This window comes from Leopardus geoffroyi, chromosome A1 (genome assembly GCF_018350155.1).
Source record: "Leopardus geoffroyi isolate Oge1 chromosome A1, O.geoffroyi_Oge1_pat1.0, whole genome shotgun sequence".
NCBI classification, from domain to species: Eukaryota; Metazoa; Chordata; class Mammalia; order Carnivora; family Felidae; genus Leopardus; species Leopardus geoffroyi.
In genome coordinates, this window is record NC_059326.1 from 238852338 (window position 1) to 238868936 (window position 16599).

Here is a 16599-nt window from a genome sequence, read left to right on the forward strand (position 1 = left end):
CCACCCAGGCGCCCCTAGACATCTGATTCTTGATCTCAGCTCAGGTCTTAATCCCAGGGTCCTGTGCCCTCCTGTGCACCCCTTCCTCCAACTCTGTGTTGGGTTCCATGCTGAGCGAGGAGCCTGCTTGGGATTCTCTCTCTCCCTCCCTCTCTGCCCCTCCCCTGCTCTCACTCTCTCTCTCAAAAATAAACAAATAAATATTAAAAAAACAAGAATGGAAGGACAGAGATGGGGGAGGGAGGGAGGAAATGGATAGATGGATGGCAGGAAGGGGTTGGAGGAAGGGGTGCATGGGAGGGCCGGTGGAGGTGGTGAGCATGCTGGAGCTGAGACATGAGGAGGCGCCCCTGCACGGAGGCTGCAGGAGGCGTGGTGTGCAGGGAGTGGTGCCACTCTCCTCTGGAAACGGTAGGAACCTGTTTCTGTTCCTTCTTAACACGTATTCGAGTCTCTGAGAAAGTGTTTAAAGGACAAAGGTCGTGTTTCTCAGAAAGAAGGTCGGGAGAGCGGCCAGCACTCGCTGGCGCTGGCTGTGGCTCCAGCCAGACCCCAGCCCTTGCCTGTGCTCACGCAGGGAGGACCCATCCTGGGATGGGAGTGGCTGGGCCATCGCTCTGCAAGGGCTCCCCGCACGTCGGTCATAGCAGACTCTGCCCACGCACGACCCAAGTGCTCCAGGCACAGAAAGGGGCTTCTGTGGGCGAAGGCTTCGCTTCAAGCTCACCATGGGGACAGCCTCCACTTTTCCTTGGAGGTCACCCTTCAGGCTCCCTCAGCTCTTACGGTGCCAGGCCCTCGGCTGCACAGGCCCTGAGATGTCTACACAGCAACCCCCCCCCCCCCGCCCGTCCTTTTGCCCGTGGATGCACTTGCTGGGCTCAGCGTCTGGCCACCCAGGTGGCAGGGCCCCAGAAGCTGGACACCAGGCTCTCTCCCATTTGGAGGACAGTGTGGACCATGGGGATGGAGGCAGGCTGTGCCTGGAGCAGGGTCTGGGGAGCGCGACGGTGTTGGGAAGCAGCAACCACAGGCCTCAGGATCGGCAGGTGTAATGTGAGCACGTGGCACACGGGCTGACCCTCCCCGCCACCCCCTGCCCAGCCCTCAGCAGGCCCCTCCACCCGACAGCTTCGGGCACCTGTCCCGCCCAGTGTCCTTCTTCCGTCTGTGTGCAGCGAGCAGCTGGGCCAGTGCCACGGCCGGGACCCACAGTATAGGCAGGAAGCACAGAAGGACACAGGCGGCCTGCACCCAGCCCGGGTAGGACTTCTCCTGCCGCGACGGGAACCGCACCTAGAGGGACACGCGGCCACGGTGACTGAGCCGTGTGGGGCGGCCTCACCCTGCCTCTTCTCCAGGGGGGGGGCGGTACGGGGCCCCGAAGCCCCGTGGGGACTGGGGGTCTGGGGTTCGGGACACTGTGCCCTGCAGAGAGCCTCCCACCGGCCTGAGGGGCTGCTCCAGCCTGACCTGCTGGACGTGGGCGGACCCTGTGCCCCCCCACCCCCCGCTCCCTTCTCTGTAAGGCGGGGCAACGGCGCCCACCTGACTTTAGGCACCTCTTTTGAGGCCAGCGTGAGACACTAGCGTGTGAATCTGATAGGGCAAAATTCGTGAAAATTCCTGACAAATGTGACACTGCTCCTTCTGCACTGCCTGGCGATGTCACACTGGGGAGAAGACGCTGCAGCACAGACGAAGTTTTGAGGGGCCAGAGGTGGTGGCCGGTCAGGGCCGCACAGCTCCGAGTGCAGCCCAAGGGACGGGGGCTGGCCCCAGGGAGTGACCTATGCTCCTGTGCTCACGCGGCTTGGTGGCAGCTCAGTGACACGCATCCTGCACACCTTCCTTCAACTCGGACCAGGAGTGGGCATCCGTGGGCCAGCCCCAAGGTGTGTGCGAGGGGTGGCTCAAGGCCACGGCCCTGCGTGAGCCGCTCCAGGATCTGAGGGTTGCTCTGGTCCCCCCACCACTGACCGGGGCCCACGGCCCCTGCCAGAGTCAGCTCTGACGCCCCGTGGGACGCTGGAGTTCCGGCGGCCTAGGGTCTCGGCAAAGGCGGCCCACAGGGTCACGTAGGGCAGCACCGGGGAAGGGCCGGGCCAGGCCCCCCAGAGGACGTACGTATTGGGTGTCCCAGGCCTTGTAGCTGAGCGGCGTCCGGGCCAGGGTGGCAACGTAGGCCACAAAGATGGTGAGCAGTAGCAGCGGGCTGACAACCTTCCAGGTCACTTGCCAGTAGAGGCCGGGCCGCCTCCCCGTCATGCTCTCTACGTCATCGCTGAACCTGCCACAGGGACACCGGGCTCGGGCTCACTCACAGGGCCACTGAGATGTGGCCCACGGGGCCGTCCCCCACCTCCACGCTGAACTTCCTGAGCCGTCGCCAGCTGGGGCAGCACTCTTGGGTCCTGACAGGGACTCACCCCACCCCCCCCAGGCCTGCGTGGAAAAGGTCCGAGCAATCAGATCGACCAGTCGGGGGAGAGGGCTGGACAGGCGGGCCTCCTGGGGCCTCCCAGCGTCTGCCAACCCCCAGGAGGAGGCCGGCCCCGGGCCCTAGTAAGTTGCCCCGGGCAGGCCCCGTGGACCTCCCCCTGAGGGAGGCTCCAGCTGCCGAGAGACGGTGTGGGCAGTGGAGCCCCAACAGTCCCCAGCCGTCCTGAGACCCCATGGCTGGTTGTACCCAGGGCTCACCATGTCTCCCCACGTTGTGGGCCAGCCCCGCTCCTGCCTCTCTAGGTGGCCAGCGTCCCTCCTTGGGACGAGACCTCTGGCCCCTGTACCCACAGAGTAGCGATGAAGGCCCTGGCATGCAGGGCCTCCCGGGACCCCTTGAGGAACAAGGACAGAGGTCACAACTGCTGGGACCATCTGAGCAGGGCTATGGTTGGGGCAGCAGGTGTGTGACAGGTGAGACTGACAGGTGTGAGTATAGGTGTGAGTACAAGTGTGAGCACAAGTGGGACAGGTGTGAGTCCAAGGGGGACAGATGGGCACGGATGTGGGGACAGGTGTGACAGGTGTGAGCGCAGGTGTGCAGTGGGCCGACACGGGCGGGATGGGCAGGACCGAGAGGGGCGTTCTCAGAGGCCTCTGGGTTGGGGGCAGGGCCGTGCGGCCCTGCTACTGCCTCAGTGTCCACTTGTCCTTGGACCTTAGCAACCTGCCCTGCCTGGTTGGAGACCAGCCATCTTGCCACCACCACCGCCCCCCCCGCAGAAGGTTGAAGGCCGCGCAGCCAGGGGGAGCAGGGCCCCCAGGGCGCTTCTTGGGAGCTCTGGGAGCCGCCCCGTTTGTTTTGGGGAGAGGCTCCGGCGGTCCCGCCCCGTCCTGTGCTGCCCGGGAGACCAGCTGCTGGATGCCCGGATGCCGTACCCTCAGGGGCGCGGGGAGCAGAGGGCGGGGCCCCGAGGGGCGGCTCACTCACCGCTGCACCCCATAAACGTAAGCCACCCCGACCACTTCAAAGAACGCAAAGACCATGAGGTTCAGAGGCGCAGCGTAGTTGTCGAAAATCTCCAGCCAGTAGTTTCCCGACTGCAGTGTGAAGCAGATCGCCAAGAGGAAGCAGACCAGGCAGGCCAGCCCTGGGGGAACAGGGCCCCCTGGTCTGAGCGGCACCCGGCCTCTGCGGCCCCCGCCCCGGCCCGTGCGCCCCCTCTCCTCTTCTGCTCCTCCCGCCGCCGCCCTGCGCCGCGGCCAGAGACAGGAGGGCACGGGATGGCGGCTTAGCGTCAGTGAGCAGTGCTGGGGCCGGTCGGTGGCGGGGGGCCGGTCTGCGCCTGCCCAACACCCTGCTCTCCTGTGCTGGCCCTCGTGGGCTGTTGGGTCAGGGAGAGAGCCACCAAGACTGGCCCCGAGGGGTGACGAGCCAGACCCAGCCTTCCCCCGGGACCGGGCCACAGCCCCAGAGCCTTCATGGACGAAGGGTATCGGGACAGCAGGTGGGAGGACGGGGGATGGGCCCGTCCACTCACCAGTCAGGACCTCCTTGGGGATGAATCTGTGCGTGACCCCCATATCCAGGAGTGGCGTAATGATGCTCTCCATGTTCCCGAACATGGACGACAGGCCCAAGGTGAACAACATCCCAAAGAAGAGCACGGCCCAGCCGGGGGCCCCCGGCATGTGGAGGATGGCTTCCGTGAAGATGATGAAGGCCAGCCCCGTGCCGGAGGCGCTCTGCAATGCACGTGCGCCAGCAAGCCCCAGGTGACACACCGTGGTGACCGACACCCCCCCCCCCAAGGGGAAAGCAGCGGCCCCACCCTTTCTGGCCACAGGACCAGCCACAGCTGTGCCCCTGAGGGGACAGAACCTCTTCCCCTTTAACACCTCGCAGCCAGCGGGTGACCGCGGGCCCCGGGACGTTGGGCTCAGGTGCCCATCAGCTGCCCTGAGAACCCGCCTTCTGGTGGCCCACCCCAGCCTGCTGCCCCCGCCAGACACACCGCATCTGAGGCCACAGGCGCTCTGGAAGCCAAGCCTGGCCGAGGCACGGGGTCGGCCCCGTGTCCTTTATCCACAGCCCGCAGGCCGGTCTGGGCCAGGCCTGTGGAGAAGGTGTGCGGCCCCTCAGGTACCTTGTCCAGAAAGTCTTCGAGGCGGCAGGTCTCCAGGCAGAGCCGGGCCACCGTCTCGGGCTGGGTGGCGTTCAGGTGCGTGAGGGCAGTAGCATAGTCGTCCCTGTTGATGCTCTGGTCCGGGAGCTCGAACGCGTTGATGAGCCGGAGGATGTTTCTGAGGAGACACAGGCCGGCGCACGATGGGCTGGGCGCCCTGCACCCCGGAAGCACCCGGGAGGACAGCAGCACTCGCAGGGGGGTGCTGAGGGACCGGGCCTGCGGGGACGCTCCCCGAGGGCCACAGTGGGGTGGTGGCAGCACCCTGGCCTCCTCGACCTGGGCCCCGGGGCGGCGCCCTGGAAGTGTTTCAGGGAGAACCGGGGCCCCTGCTTTCCGGCCGCCTGCTGCCTCCGTCAGACGCTCCCGGTCTTCAAGGCCGGCGGCTCACACACAGGCCGGTGGGCGCCCCCGGGCATTTCGATCTGCCCGCTTGCTGTGTGCGTCCGTGACCCTGACGTTAGGACCGGTGCTGCTTCTGGGGTTGGCAGTGGCCGGGCCTACAGTTGCGCCGACGCCCTGCCTTCCGCGAACACCTTCACGGTCCGCTCAGCGCCGTCGTGATCGCGCTTTTGTGCTCTTTGCCGGTGATTTGCTGTTTAAAATGTCCCCCGAGTGCGGCGCTCGAGTGCTGTCTGGTGTCCCACGTGCCAGGCGGCCAAGCCGGGGCGCACAGGGGAGTCTCGTCAGCCCTGCCGGAGTCACTGCCGCCACCCTGGGCAGTGTCCACGGACCGACACTCGTTCACAGTGCTCCGTGGAAACAGCTGGAAGTACCGACCCCCCCCCCTCGTCCCCCACTGGGGGTCACGCTGTTCACCGTGTGGGCGCTGCAGCCTCTGGAACATTCCGCAGGGTGCACGCACCCCGCTGTGCCCAAGCTCAGGCTGCCCGTGGCGCAGCTGCTCGGTCTCCCCCTCTGCCCTCAGCGTGGCCCGAGCGTGGTCAGAACAGGTGGCGCTGTGGACAGGGGCCTGGTCGTGGGGCCACTCTGGGCGCTGTGGGCGCTTGGCAGCTGGTACAGGCTGTGCCTCTGCTCCCCTCTGGGTTCTGGCGGGTGAGCTACTGCCATCTGCAAGCTAGAATCAGCCGTCTTGGCACAGCTGGGCCATCGATGCAGTAGCTCCAAACGTGAGGCCGTCCTGACCGCCTCCATGTCCTGGGCTGTTGTGGCAAATGACCACAGACGGCCTCGAAGCAACATTCATCCTCCCCCAGCTCTGAGGCCGGAAGTCCCAGGTAGGGGTGTGGGCAGGGCTGCGCCACGTCCTGAGGCTCCAGGGGAGGGTCCTTCCCGCCTCTTCCAGCCCCTGGTGCGCCAGGCGTCCCTGGGCTTGTGGCCGCGTCCTTCCAACCCCTGTCTCTCTCATCGCACGGCCTCCTGCGTGTGCGTGTTCACGCGTGTGTGCGGTGTGCGTGTTCACGGGTGTGTGCACACACGCAGGCCCCTGCCTGTCTCTCATGAGGAGCCCGCTCCCTGGGTCAGGTCCTCGCTCAGCATGACCTCGTCTTAACCCACATCTGCCAAAGACCCCACGTCCACATCGGGTCACGTTCCAGGCTGCGGGTGGACGCGGGCTTCTGGGGACTCTCCACCTCACTCCCTAGGGATATAAGGGTGGTCGTGTGGGGCCCTGTGCTCCACGGACGCCTCACCCTCAGAGCCACCACGGGCACCGTGCTCACCTGTCCAGGCAACGCCCATGGTCGTTGGCCGCCTTGAATCCCAGAACGGAAAACATAGCAATGGACGCGTAGAGGGAGGTCAGGCTGTTGACCAGGGAGATGATCACTGCGTCCTTCTCACAGTTGTTCCTGGCGGACACACGCACATTGTGCCGCTGTGCTCCGGGCCGCTACGCACACCCCCCCCCCCCACGCCCCACCCTGCACACGGAGCTGCTATGCCGGCGGCCCTGAGTGCCGGCGCTGTTCCCGACGGTCTCCGGACTGGCTCAGACCCCTCCCCGCTGACCCCCTCCCTGACCACACCTCCCTGCTGACCCCCTCCCATTGACCCTTCCTCACTGACCCCTCCCTGACCACACCTCCCCGCTCAGCCCCTCCCCACTGACCCTTCCCCACTGACCCCTCCCTGCTGACCCCTCCCTGACCACACCTCCCTGCTGACCCCCTCCCATTGACCCTTCCTCACTGACCCCTCCCTGACCACACCTCCCTGCTAATCCCTCCCACTGACACCTCCCCATTGACCCCTCCCTGACGACACCTCCCCACTGAGCCCCTCCCCACTGACCCTTCCCCGCTGACCCCTTCCCTGCCCACACCTCCCTGCTGATCCCTCCCACTGACACCTCCCCATTGACCCCTCCCTGACTACACCTCCCCACTGAGCCTCTCCCCACTGACCCTTCCCCGCTGACCCCTTCCCTGCCCACACCTCCCTGCTGATCCCTCCCACTGGTCCTTCCCTGCTGACCCCTCCCACTGACCCCTCCCTGCTGACCCCTTCCCCGCTGACCCCTCCCTGACCACACCTCCCTGCTGACCCCCTCCCCAAAAGCCTCCCTGCCACGCACCCACCCCAGCTCAGGGCTGTGGATTGGCTAAAGCCCTCAGCCCCCACCCTGCCCCCAAGGCCTGGGCACAGGTCGCCGAGGATGACACAGGGCACCATGGAGCAGCCTTGCTGAGATGGTCTCTGTGTGAGAGAGCACCCGAGCCCCTTGGAGCGGGCCGGGGCGGTCACTTGTCAGGGGCAGTCGTGCGAAGCACCCAGGCCCACCACCCACATCCCCACCCCTGCGCCTCTGAGGGGACAGGTTCTGGCCACCGCGTAGAACCATGTTCGTGTGGAGGTGGCCTGGTTTACGACGCGGCGGATGGTGCGTTAGTGACGGAGCAGCTCGGGTCTCCCCCACGAGGTGGGAGAGTGAGCAGTGGCCAGGGAGGCTGACACACACTGGATTTCTGCTTTTCTGGCCTTGTGCGTGGCACACGTACACGGTCCCCATTGGCGTCAGCCTCCGTCACGGCCTTGTTCCTGGGACTGATTATCCGGCACTCTTCCTCCGGAACACGCCGGAAGCTGCCGTAGGGGCCCTAACCCCCAGCCCTCAGGGGATGGCTGGGTAACCGGTAGAATCCCCACGAGTCCCTTCTTATCACAGGGTCACAGCAGTTCACCCTCCCCCTGCGCAGGGTGTCCCGATGCGGGCGCTCTGTGCTGCTCCCAGGAGCTTGGGGACAGGAGGCCCGGAACCCGCCCTGAGTCCGGCCCCTACCTTTGCGGGTTGTAACTCGCAAAAGCGATGTGTCCTCCGAAGGCCAGGGACAGGGAAAAGAATATCTGTGTGGCTGCATCCAGCCACACGCGGGGGCTCTGGAGAATCCGCACCTGGAAAGACAGGGGGACCCTGTCGTGCAGCAGACAGGCCACACTGACCGCGGAGCCCACAGCCCCGGATGTCCCAAACGGGACATGTTAAATAAACCCACGGCTCCCATCTGCGTGGGACACACGGGCTCTGAGAACGCAGCCGACAGGCCTCTCAGGGCTGAGGTCCCAGTGACAAGACGCGGGCGTGCTTCCTCTGCTCCTCGAAGACGTGGGGGCTCTGAGCGACTGAAGGGCCCCGGCAGCAACACGTGCACGCGCTCCCTGGTGTTTCCGCTGCGGGGGACGGGACGGGCAGGCCGAGCCCACGCCCTGTGTGGCCCCCGGAAACTCCCAGGGGACGCCGGGGGCCCGCAGAGCGTGGGGTGGTCTAGGAGGGTGCAGGCTGCGGCCCTTTACCTGGCGGGGTGCACGCAGCAGGAGAAGCCCTTGGAGATGGGGGGTCTGGGCACTAGGGGTGGGACATCCGGGGCCCCGGCCGGCTTCTCCTCTGAACCCCACCCGCAACATCCCTCAGGCACCAAAGTCCACGTGTCACGAACCAAGCCCTCCGTCCGCTCCCTGCACTCTGACCCTCCCCTCCTCCCTGAGACCCCGTAGCATCCCCCCCGCCCTCACCCCCACACGGCCCTGGGTGCCCTGGCCTGTGGCTCACGGCCATGCACATGGCCAGGGGATGGAGTGAGCTGGGCTGGGCTCTGGGTCTGACTCAGGTGTTTCCAGGAGCCCAGACTTCAGTTCAGACCAACTTACATCTGGCGTGAACAGGTACGTTAACCCTTTGAATGCCCCGGGCAGGTTGAGTCCTCTGATAAGGAAGATTGTCAGGACCAGGTAAGGGAACAGGGCTGTGAAATAAATTGCCTTAAGAGAAAAAAATCGTTAGACTTTGCAATGGTATCTGTTCGGTACAAAACCTTTAAGAGGCAGCCGTGACGTGAACGCCTCAGCGGCCAGGCTCCCGTCTCTCATCTGGGATTCGGGCTGGGGGGAGGCGGCCAGCAGCCCGGGGCCTGGGGGTGTGGGCCCTAGTCAGTCTCTGAGGGTTGGGGGCTCACGGGGACGGTCACACGTGGGTTCACATATGCCCTTGTGTCTGTGGGTGGGCACGGTCCCCACGGGGCAGGTGGGCCTCCCTCCTCCTCCCCCCCCCCCCCGGTGCCCACAAGTGGCCACTTCGCAGGGACCACACACCCACCCGCACCCCTTTCCCCAGCCTAGGACCAGGGCCCTGTCAGGTGTGGTCAGGGGTCCACACAGAAGGAATCCGCAGACGACGGATGGTCTTCCCTCCCCACCGCCCCCGGGTCCCCGAGCACAGACTGACTGGGGAGTCGCCCGGGTGCCTCTCTAGGGCGTCTGCCGCAGGGCCATTTGGAGTTTCTGGCTGGCTTGTTGGGCCTCACGGTTGCTTTGGTCTAATTCAGTCATTCCGGTCCTCTAAGTCATGAAGATGCTCACGGGAGAGCAACGATAATGCTGACACCCGACTAAGCGTGCAGGCACGTGCACATGCCAGGGTCTGTGTGAGAGGGCACAGCTGTGTGCCGGGAGCCGCGTCGCTGGCGTTGTGAGGGGGGATGCGTGAAGCCCCGGGCCTGTCCGCGCCCCCGGAGAGGAGAGGGTGCACGCCCGAGGGGGGCTCGTGGGCCCGGGGCCCCCCGGGTCCTCTCTGCTCAGGAACCACGTAACTGTCGCTACAAGACGGTACGCTCTTGAACACAAATGTGCCAGCCACGCACCCGCTGCTCACAGCAGTGTTTGTGAAATGTGTGCCAGTCGGGGGAAAGCGGAGGGGGCAGTGCAGCGGGAGCGAGGGCCCCTGCCTCACTCGGTGGGCAGCATCGCTCCCAGAGGGACCGATGGCCGAGCCCCGAATCCATCCCTGAGACTGAACGGTCGCCGCTGAGAAGCTGGCACAGGAGACGTGGACGGGCGTCACCAGAAATACCCGGGGACCGGGAGAAGCGGGGACGGAGAAGGGAGGGGACCCGCGGGAAACAGGATGGCGGGCTGAGACCGGATTCGGAGTCGCACCAAACGCAGATGGTCCGAACAGCCAGACAAGGGCAGGGACTGCCAGCCCGGGAAGAAAAGCAAGACCCGAACCGGGCGTGTCGACAAGAAACACGCCTGACACGTAGAGACCCGAACAGGTTAAAAGGAGCAAGGGAAACACCTGCCACGTTCACAGAGCGGTGCAGGGTCCTCACATCTGCACCCTCCCAGCACAGCCTCCCAGCAAACACCGAGCCGAAGGGAGCTGGGCGGTGGGGTCCGCCCCAGGGGCTCACCTTCCCCGTGGACTCGATGCCTCTGATGACACACAGGTACACGACGGCCCAGGACGCGGCCAAGCAGGCCAGCAGCCGCCACTGGATGGAGCCGCTGTCGCTGATGTCGGCCGTGATGTTCAGCGTCCGCCGGTACCAGAAGTAGCTCACGGGGCTGCTGGCCTGGCACTCTGCCTCGAACCCTGGAACCCGGGAGGGCCTGTCAAGGGCTGGCCACGGGGCTCGGGCCTGGATTCGGGCTCTGCAGGCCTCCGCCCGGAGTGCAGTTCACGCATAATTGTCCTGGGGCTGCTGGCTGAACACCAGGCCCAGCAGGTGAGACCCATGCCCTCTGCCGCCCAGGGTGTCCGGCTGAGGCCTAGAGGGCTGACCCGCGGAGCTCCAGGGCCCAGACTTGCCCCCCCCCCCACCGCCCCGCCCAGGCTGGCCTTGTTCAGAACATGCCAAACTCAAGTTAGTATCAGCAGAGGCAGGAAGGGAAGGGGGGGTTAGCACAGCTGGGCGAGCCAACTGGAAGACAGCTTTGACAGTGTCCCCTGACGGAGCCCAGGTCTGGACTTAAGTCAGCAAGAGCCGAGGTGACAGCCACTCACCCTCCCGTTGCCGGGCAAGCATGAAGCTGTGCTGTGAGTACAGGGGTCCCCGGGGGCCCCGGGCCCATCAGGGGTCGGAGTCAGTGGGGTGAGAACGGGTTTTCAAATGTGATGCTTCGGGGAGCCCGTGCGGGGCCCCTGGGAGCCAGGGCACCGAGCCTCCCAGCCCTCAGCACTACCTGTGCGGTTGAGGTCCAGCGGGCACGAGCCCCAGGGGAGCGGGTTCTGGAAGGAGTTGAGGAAATACCACAGCACCCACGTCAGGACGGTGTTGTAGTACAGGCTGACCAGAAAGGACACGGTGAGGCAGCCCAGCCCTGCGGACGGGCGACAGTCGGCGCCTCGCCGGGGTCCCGGCCACCCCGCTCCTGCTCCCTGCCGTCCCCAAGGCCTCCCGCCACCCGCCCCGCCACTGGCCTGCCTCTGGCCGCACGCACTCAGGGGCACACGCCGTTTTCGCGGCCACGTGGCACCGCCCTCAGCTGCACTCCGGTCTGCGCCTCCGCTGGCCTCCCGGGGAGGCCTTCAGGAGGCACCGTAGCCACCTTGCGGGGGGTGTCGTGTCACAGACCCAGGGGTGCCGCTCGGCCCCCCCCCCCGCCCCTGCAGCGCCCACCTCACAGGCACCCCAGGCCCGGGCCTCTCCTCTGCCCGGGGCCTCCCCGGACACTCGGGAGCTCCGAGGATGTGTGGGCTCGGCGCCTGTGGGACACACACCCACGTGACGGGGGACGGCCTGCTGCCTGCCTCCTCCTCGCGCTCTCTGGGCTCACCCCACACGGCGCCCCGCACCCGGGTCCCCGCTTGGGCTTTGGGGGAACAAAACGGCCTCCTGGGACGGGCGTCCTCAGACCGTGACTGGAGCTAGCTTCACAGGGGCGCCACCGCGTGCGTGTCCTGCCCGGTCACGTCCCCATCACGTCAGGGCATCTTTGGGGCGGGTGCGAAGCCACCAAGCGTGGCCTGGCGTGACGAGCGGACACGGGGCTCCCGCGGGACCCGCAGTCTCCCGCCCTCCCAACCGCTACGGGCGGGGGGCAGGGGTGGGGGCAGCCTACCCACTCCGCCCAGGTAGGGCGACACGGCCTTCCACACCCCGAAGCTCCCTGTCCGCAGGTGCTGGCCGATGGCCAGCTCGATGTGGAAGAGCGGGATTCCCTCGAGGACCAGGGCGACGAGGTAGGGGATGAGGAAGGCCCCTGCGAAGACACAGTGGTCGCCGGAGGGTCACTGTCTGCCCGGCGGGGCCTCGGACTCGGGGAGAGGGGCCCGCGGCCTCCTGCGAGGGGACCCGGGCCCTGGTTCTGCCGCCGTTTGAAGTTGCTCGACACGTCCCACCGCGTGACGCTGTGGCAGAGGGTTTCCCGCCACAAAGGGCAGTCTTGTCCTTACGGGGATGCCCCGAACCCCCGTTACGGGCCCTCCTGCGACGTGGGGCTGCTCTGTGCTCTTGGGGGAGCACTGGAGCACGGTGACGTCCCGCCTGAGTACGGGCTGGGACCTGTCTCTCCACGCCTTGGGCCGAGCGGGGCTTCTGCTCCCTGTCCGGGCGCCGGGAGGTGTGGGGCGGGGGCTCCAGAGGCCTCCAAGGGGACCCACACGGGCTCCCCGCAGAGCACCCCTTGGGGTGGCTGGGGGAGCTACGCCTTTCCACGCGGTGAGCCAGCCGTAGAAGGAGCGCAAAAGCCACGGGGTTGAGGAGTGAGGCGCCCGGCCTCTCCTGGAGCCCACAGAGGTCTGACGCGGTCGCCTGGGGGGGCTCCTGTGGGGAGATGCCGGTTCCCTGAATCCCGCTGGACTCAGAGATGCTCTCATTCTGCCGGGGGGAGGGAGTCCCGGTCCCGCTACGGTGGGAGCCGCATTTTCTTCCAGGTAACCACAGTCCGCGGACACACTGGCCCTTAGACGCTCTGGGACTGACAGCCACTCCTCCCCCCTGCATGCACGGGCCTCAGAAACGCCTGGGAACCACACTGGCCGACATGGGTGCAGGGCAGTGACCGTGCTCCCCGCGTCTGCCTGGCTCGGCTGAGACTGACTCTCCCCCATGAGAGCTCCCCCTCATCGTCTGCCGGCCTCCCCCTCCTCTCTTGTGTCACCATCAGACGTTTTGACACGGAGTTGGGGCCCCGGACGGGGCTACATGGCTACAGAGCCCTCAGCCCACATAAGCTTCTGCACAGGGCTCCCGTGTTTGGGGCAAAACAGTGCCTGCCGGGGTCGTCCATGTAGCAGCGAACAGGTGGAGGGTCAGGAAAGTACAATTCCGAGGACACTCGGCCTCAGTGGCCACCCTGGGGAGGGGCGGGGAGGGGACAGGGCCTCAGGGGCTGGCTGAGGTCAGTCCGGCAGGGAGCACCTGAGGGGGGGTGGGGACAGGGCCGGGGGCGGGGAGGGGCGGGGCCTCAGGGGCTGGCTGAGGTCAGTCGGCAGGGAGCACCCAGGAGGGGCAGGGCCGGGGAGGGGTGGGGAGGGGAGCTTGTCTTCGCAGCTAAGCTGGTGCAGCTGAGTCTGCCGTGCTTGGGGGAGAAGAAACAGAGCAGGTCTGTGATTACAGAGACCGTGAGGTCAGGAGGGGGCATCTCCGTGCGTGAGGGGCGTGTAAGCCCTACCCAGAGAGCGTGCCGACCGCGGCTTAGGTGAAAAGCGCGCCTGTCGGGGGATGGCTGCTGGTCCCAGGGGGACCCAAGCATGTGCTTAGAGGAGTGGGACTCGAGCCCCACCAGACCTCCAGGCTGGCGATTCGGTGGGCTGTGCCTCCGAGTGGAATGTCCACGAGACCCTGAGCCACGCAGTTTGGAGAGCTTCCAGGCCGGTGAACACGGGCGGTGCTGGGAGGGCGCTGTGCCCGGAGCTCTGTCGCCCCCACGCCTGGCCCTGTGCACGCCTTCCGTCTGGCGGCTCCTGAGCCGTGTTCCTTATAAAAATCTGGTAACAGTAGCGAACTGCTCTCCTCAGTTCTGTGAACCTGACGTGGGGCTGGGTGCAGCCCTGAGTTTGTAGCAAAGTCAGGTAAGAGCTGTGGGTCAGCAGGGGACCCGCCACTTGAGGTCCGATCCTGAGCTGGGGGCCGTGACGTGGGCCGAGCCCTCGACCTGAGGGGTCTGTGCTCAGTTCAGGGAGATGCGGCGGAAATGGGTTAAATTCTGCTGAGTCTCGGAGAACCGGTTGGTGTGGCAAACACCCTCACGCGTCCGCCGTCCGAGCTCAAGAGAAGCGGGAACTTTTCTTGTCTCCGGGGCCGCTGAGACCACACTTCACGTGCCCACGCGGGGCGTCTGGGAGAGCCCCGTGCATCACCAGTGCCATCACCACGTGAGGGTGCCGGAGGCGACGTGCACCCGTCCCATGGGCTCAGCAGGTGGAGGAAAAGACGGCGCGTGCCTTCAGAGCCCCACACCGCTGAGAATCAGCAGATCAGGATGGAGAGAACGGCCAGGGGACAGAGGAGAAGACAGGAGAGTGACGTGCTGTCTGTGTGGAGGGTCGACGCGGTGTTGCCAGCGGGAAATCCTTCCCCACGCGGTCCAGACCCCACCCGACGCCTGCGAAGCCCTGAGAGTCTCGTGCGCGTTGACGACCCGGCCGTAAAGGTCACGTGGGAGATCAGCAGCCAATACAGAAGCCAGTGCAAGAGAGGAGCATGGCGACTCTCCCTACGGGACGGCCAACCGCAGTGATTAATTCCGTGCGACTTTCCGGGCAAGGTTCTGTCACCTGGATGGAGCCTCCGGAAACGGAAGTCCGGAACGCGGCAGTGCGGAAATCCTGGACCGCTTACGAGATGACCCACCCGCTTGTGTTGCCACAGACGCGGTTAGAAGGGTTCCTGGGCTGAAGCCCGAGACCCCGGCAGGTGCGCAAAGAGGCCACTAGCGGGTTCCACGTCCCTTTCGCTGGGAAGCGCTGACCGCTCACCAAGAAGCCGGGTGGGCGTGAGAGAATCACGTGGAGGTGCGCCCAAGGGTTTTGCTCAATTCTGTGACGATGTTGCCCTTTACAGACCTGAATAATCACTAGTGAGAGAGAAAGTATCCACCCTCAGGAGCGTGAGTTCGCGCAAAATAAAAATGTGATCTGTTATCTGCTTATCACTTACATCTTCTTATCGAAATAACCAGTAGTGGCCAAAGTGAGACAAAATAGGGCATTCTCACACGTGAGGGTTCCTTGTTCAGGAAAAGTAGGAGTTTTGAAACGTATTTCCTGACATTTCACCGAGAGCTTTCACACCTGGAAATAGGGCCTAAAGGAAGCATTTAGACACCAGGACCCCCTAGAGCCCAGGTGCCGGGGACTCAGACACCCTGAGCCCTCGGGGAAGGCAGCCCGGCGCATGGCCTGCGGCGATGAGGGTTCCGGAAGGTACGTCCCTGGACGGTCCCAGCACGTCGCCGCGCTGAGCCAACGGGCTCCCGTCTGTGTAGGCTCGACACGGCGCACGGGGCTGCACGGGGGCCCAGGGAGCGAGCCGGCCTTGGGCCCCGGGCTTTGCGTGATCCGTGCCAAGGAGCCTCTACTCTCAGGCGCCCGCCCGCCCCCGCCCCCGTGGAAGCTCCAACACCTGTGGGCCAGCGGTTCCAGGACACAGGTCTCTTCCAGCTTCTGGTAATCAGAACAAAACTAATAAACCTTCCAGAAGCAGTATCCTCATAAACAGGGAAGCCATGCCAGACGGTGGCCCGGCCACGCGGCTGCCGGAGACCCCCACCCACATTCCCCCACCACGGCCTGACCACTGTCTGCCTACCGCTGCCCTTGAAAGCGGGAAGGACGACTCCCCATCGGAAAAGGGCGGCGTGGGGTCACCCGTGCAGACTTCCATTTCTTCTGGGGGGGCCGACGAATCTCCCCTGCAGGAGACGCTCCCCACATTGCCAACTGGACGCCTGGGGGACCCGGGAAGATTGCCCCGTGGGACTGTTGGGGGCCCTCGGGTCGTACAGGTGCAGAAGGAGGCTTGAGGGCAAGTTGACCTGGCACCGAAACCAGACGGGGCCCAAGGTCGGACCCCAGAAAAGGGCCAGCCTGGCCCGGGCGACGTTCCGTGTCAGCTCCCGAGGGCCCTGGGTGACAGGGCGGTTGCCTGACACCACCTCGGACTTGGGAAGAGACGAGGGCGGTCTGGCCGTGCAAAGGCCGGGCGGTAGGCGGCCCGGCCAGCGCGCACCTGCAGACCTCAGGGGAACTCGGGGGAGGGCGGTGTGCAGAAAGCACCCCTGAGTCCCGTAAGGCCGAGATGCCCTCGGACCGGACCTCGAGGGCCGGGATGCCCCCCGGGGACGGGCCCGGAGGCCCAGCCCACGGCTCACCTCCCCCGTACGTCTGGCACAGGTACGGGAACCTCCAGATGTTGCCCAGGCCCACGGCAAAGCCGATGCAGCTCAGGAGATACTGCAGCTTGTTGTCCCAGCTGGGCCTCTCGCGCCCGCCGCCGGCCCCGCGTGGGTCTGGGCCCAGGGCGCACGCCATGCCTGCCACTCGCTCCCTCACGGTCCCCCTCACACCCCACGTACGTCCCCGTTATTTAAAGGAAAACCAGTGGAGCCGGTTAATTGGTAACTCGGGCCGGGCTCCTGCTCTAACTCGGGCGGTTGTTCCCTGACCCCACGGCCTCTGCCCACCCCCCACCCCCCACCCCCCCCCGCCCCCCGGCTCCTGCCCGGCCGGTGCGCCACCACCTCGGGAACATGCCCGCAGGGGCTTCCTGCTCCCTGTCGGAGACCC

General features: G+C 65.9%; 1 protein-coding gene across 1 annotated transcript; it reads right to left on the bottom strand.

Annotated features, from left to right (window-relative positions):
* Nucleotides 1-1036: 1036 nt before the first annotated feature.
* On the bottom strand, nt 1037-16375 carry SLC6A18 (solute carrier family 6 member 18). Its single transcript, XM_045443129.1, has 12 exons — nt 16185-16375; nt 11931-12071; nt 11052-11189; nt 10280-10461; nt 8739-8849; nt 7873-7985; nt 6314-6442; nt 4590-4746; nt 3984-4188; nt 3434-3593; nt 2128-2290; nt 1037-1296 (listed from the first exon to the last, which is right to left on the bottom strand). Exons 1-12 carry the CDS (start codon nt 16342-16344, stop codon nt 1108-1110), a joined length of 1848 nt encoding a protein of 615 aa, XP_045299085.1. The 5' UTR covers nt 16345-16375; the 3' UTR covers nt 1037-1107.
* Between the last annotated feature and the right edge of the window lie 224 nt (nt 16376-16599).

Coding starts and splice junctions, on each gene's coding strand:
- SLC6A18 (XM_045443129.1), bottom strand. CDS start 16,344: ATGGCGTGCGCCCTGGGCCCAGACCCACGCGGGGCCGGCGGCGGGCGC. Junction 8,850..10,279: donor GCATCGAGTCCACGGGGAAG/GTGAGCCCCTGG, acceptor TTTTCTCTTAAG/GCAATTTATTTCACAGCCCT. Junction 2,291..3,433: donor TACGTTTATGGGGTGCAGCG/GTGAGTGAGCCG, acceptor TCCCTGTGGCAG/GTTCAGCGATGACGTAGAGA.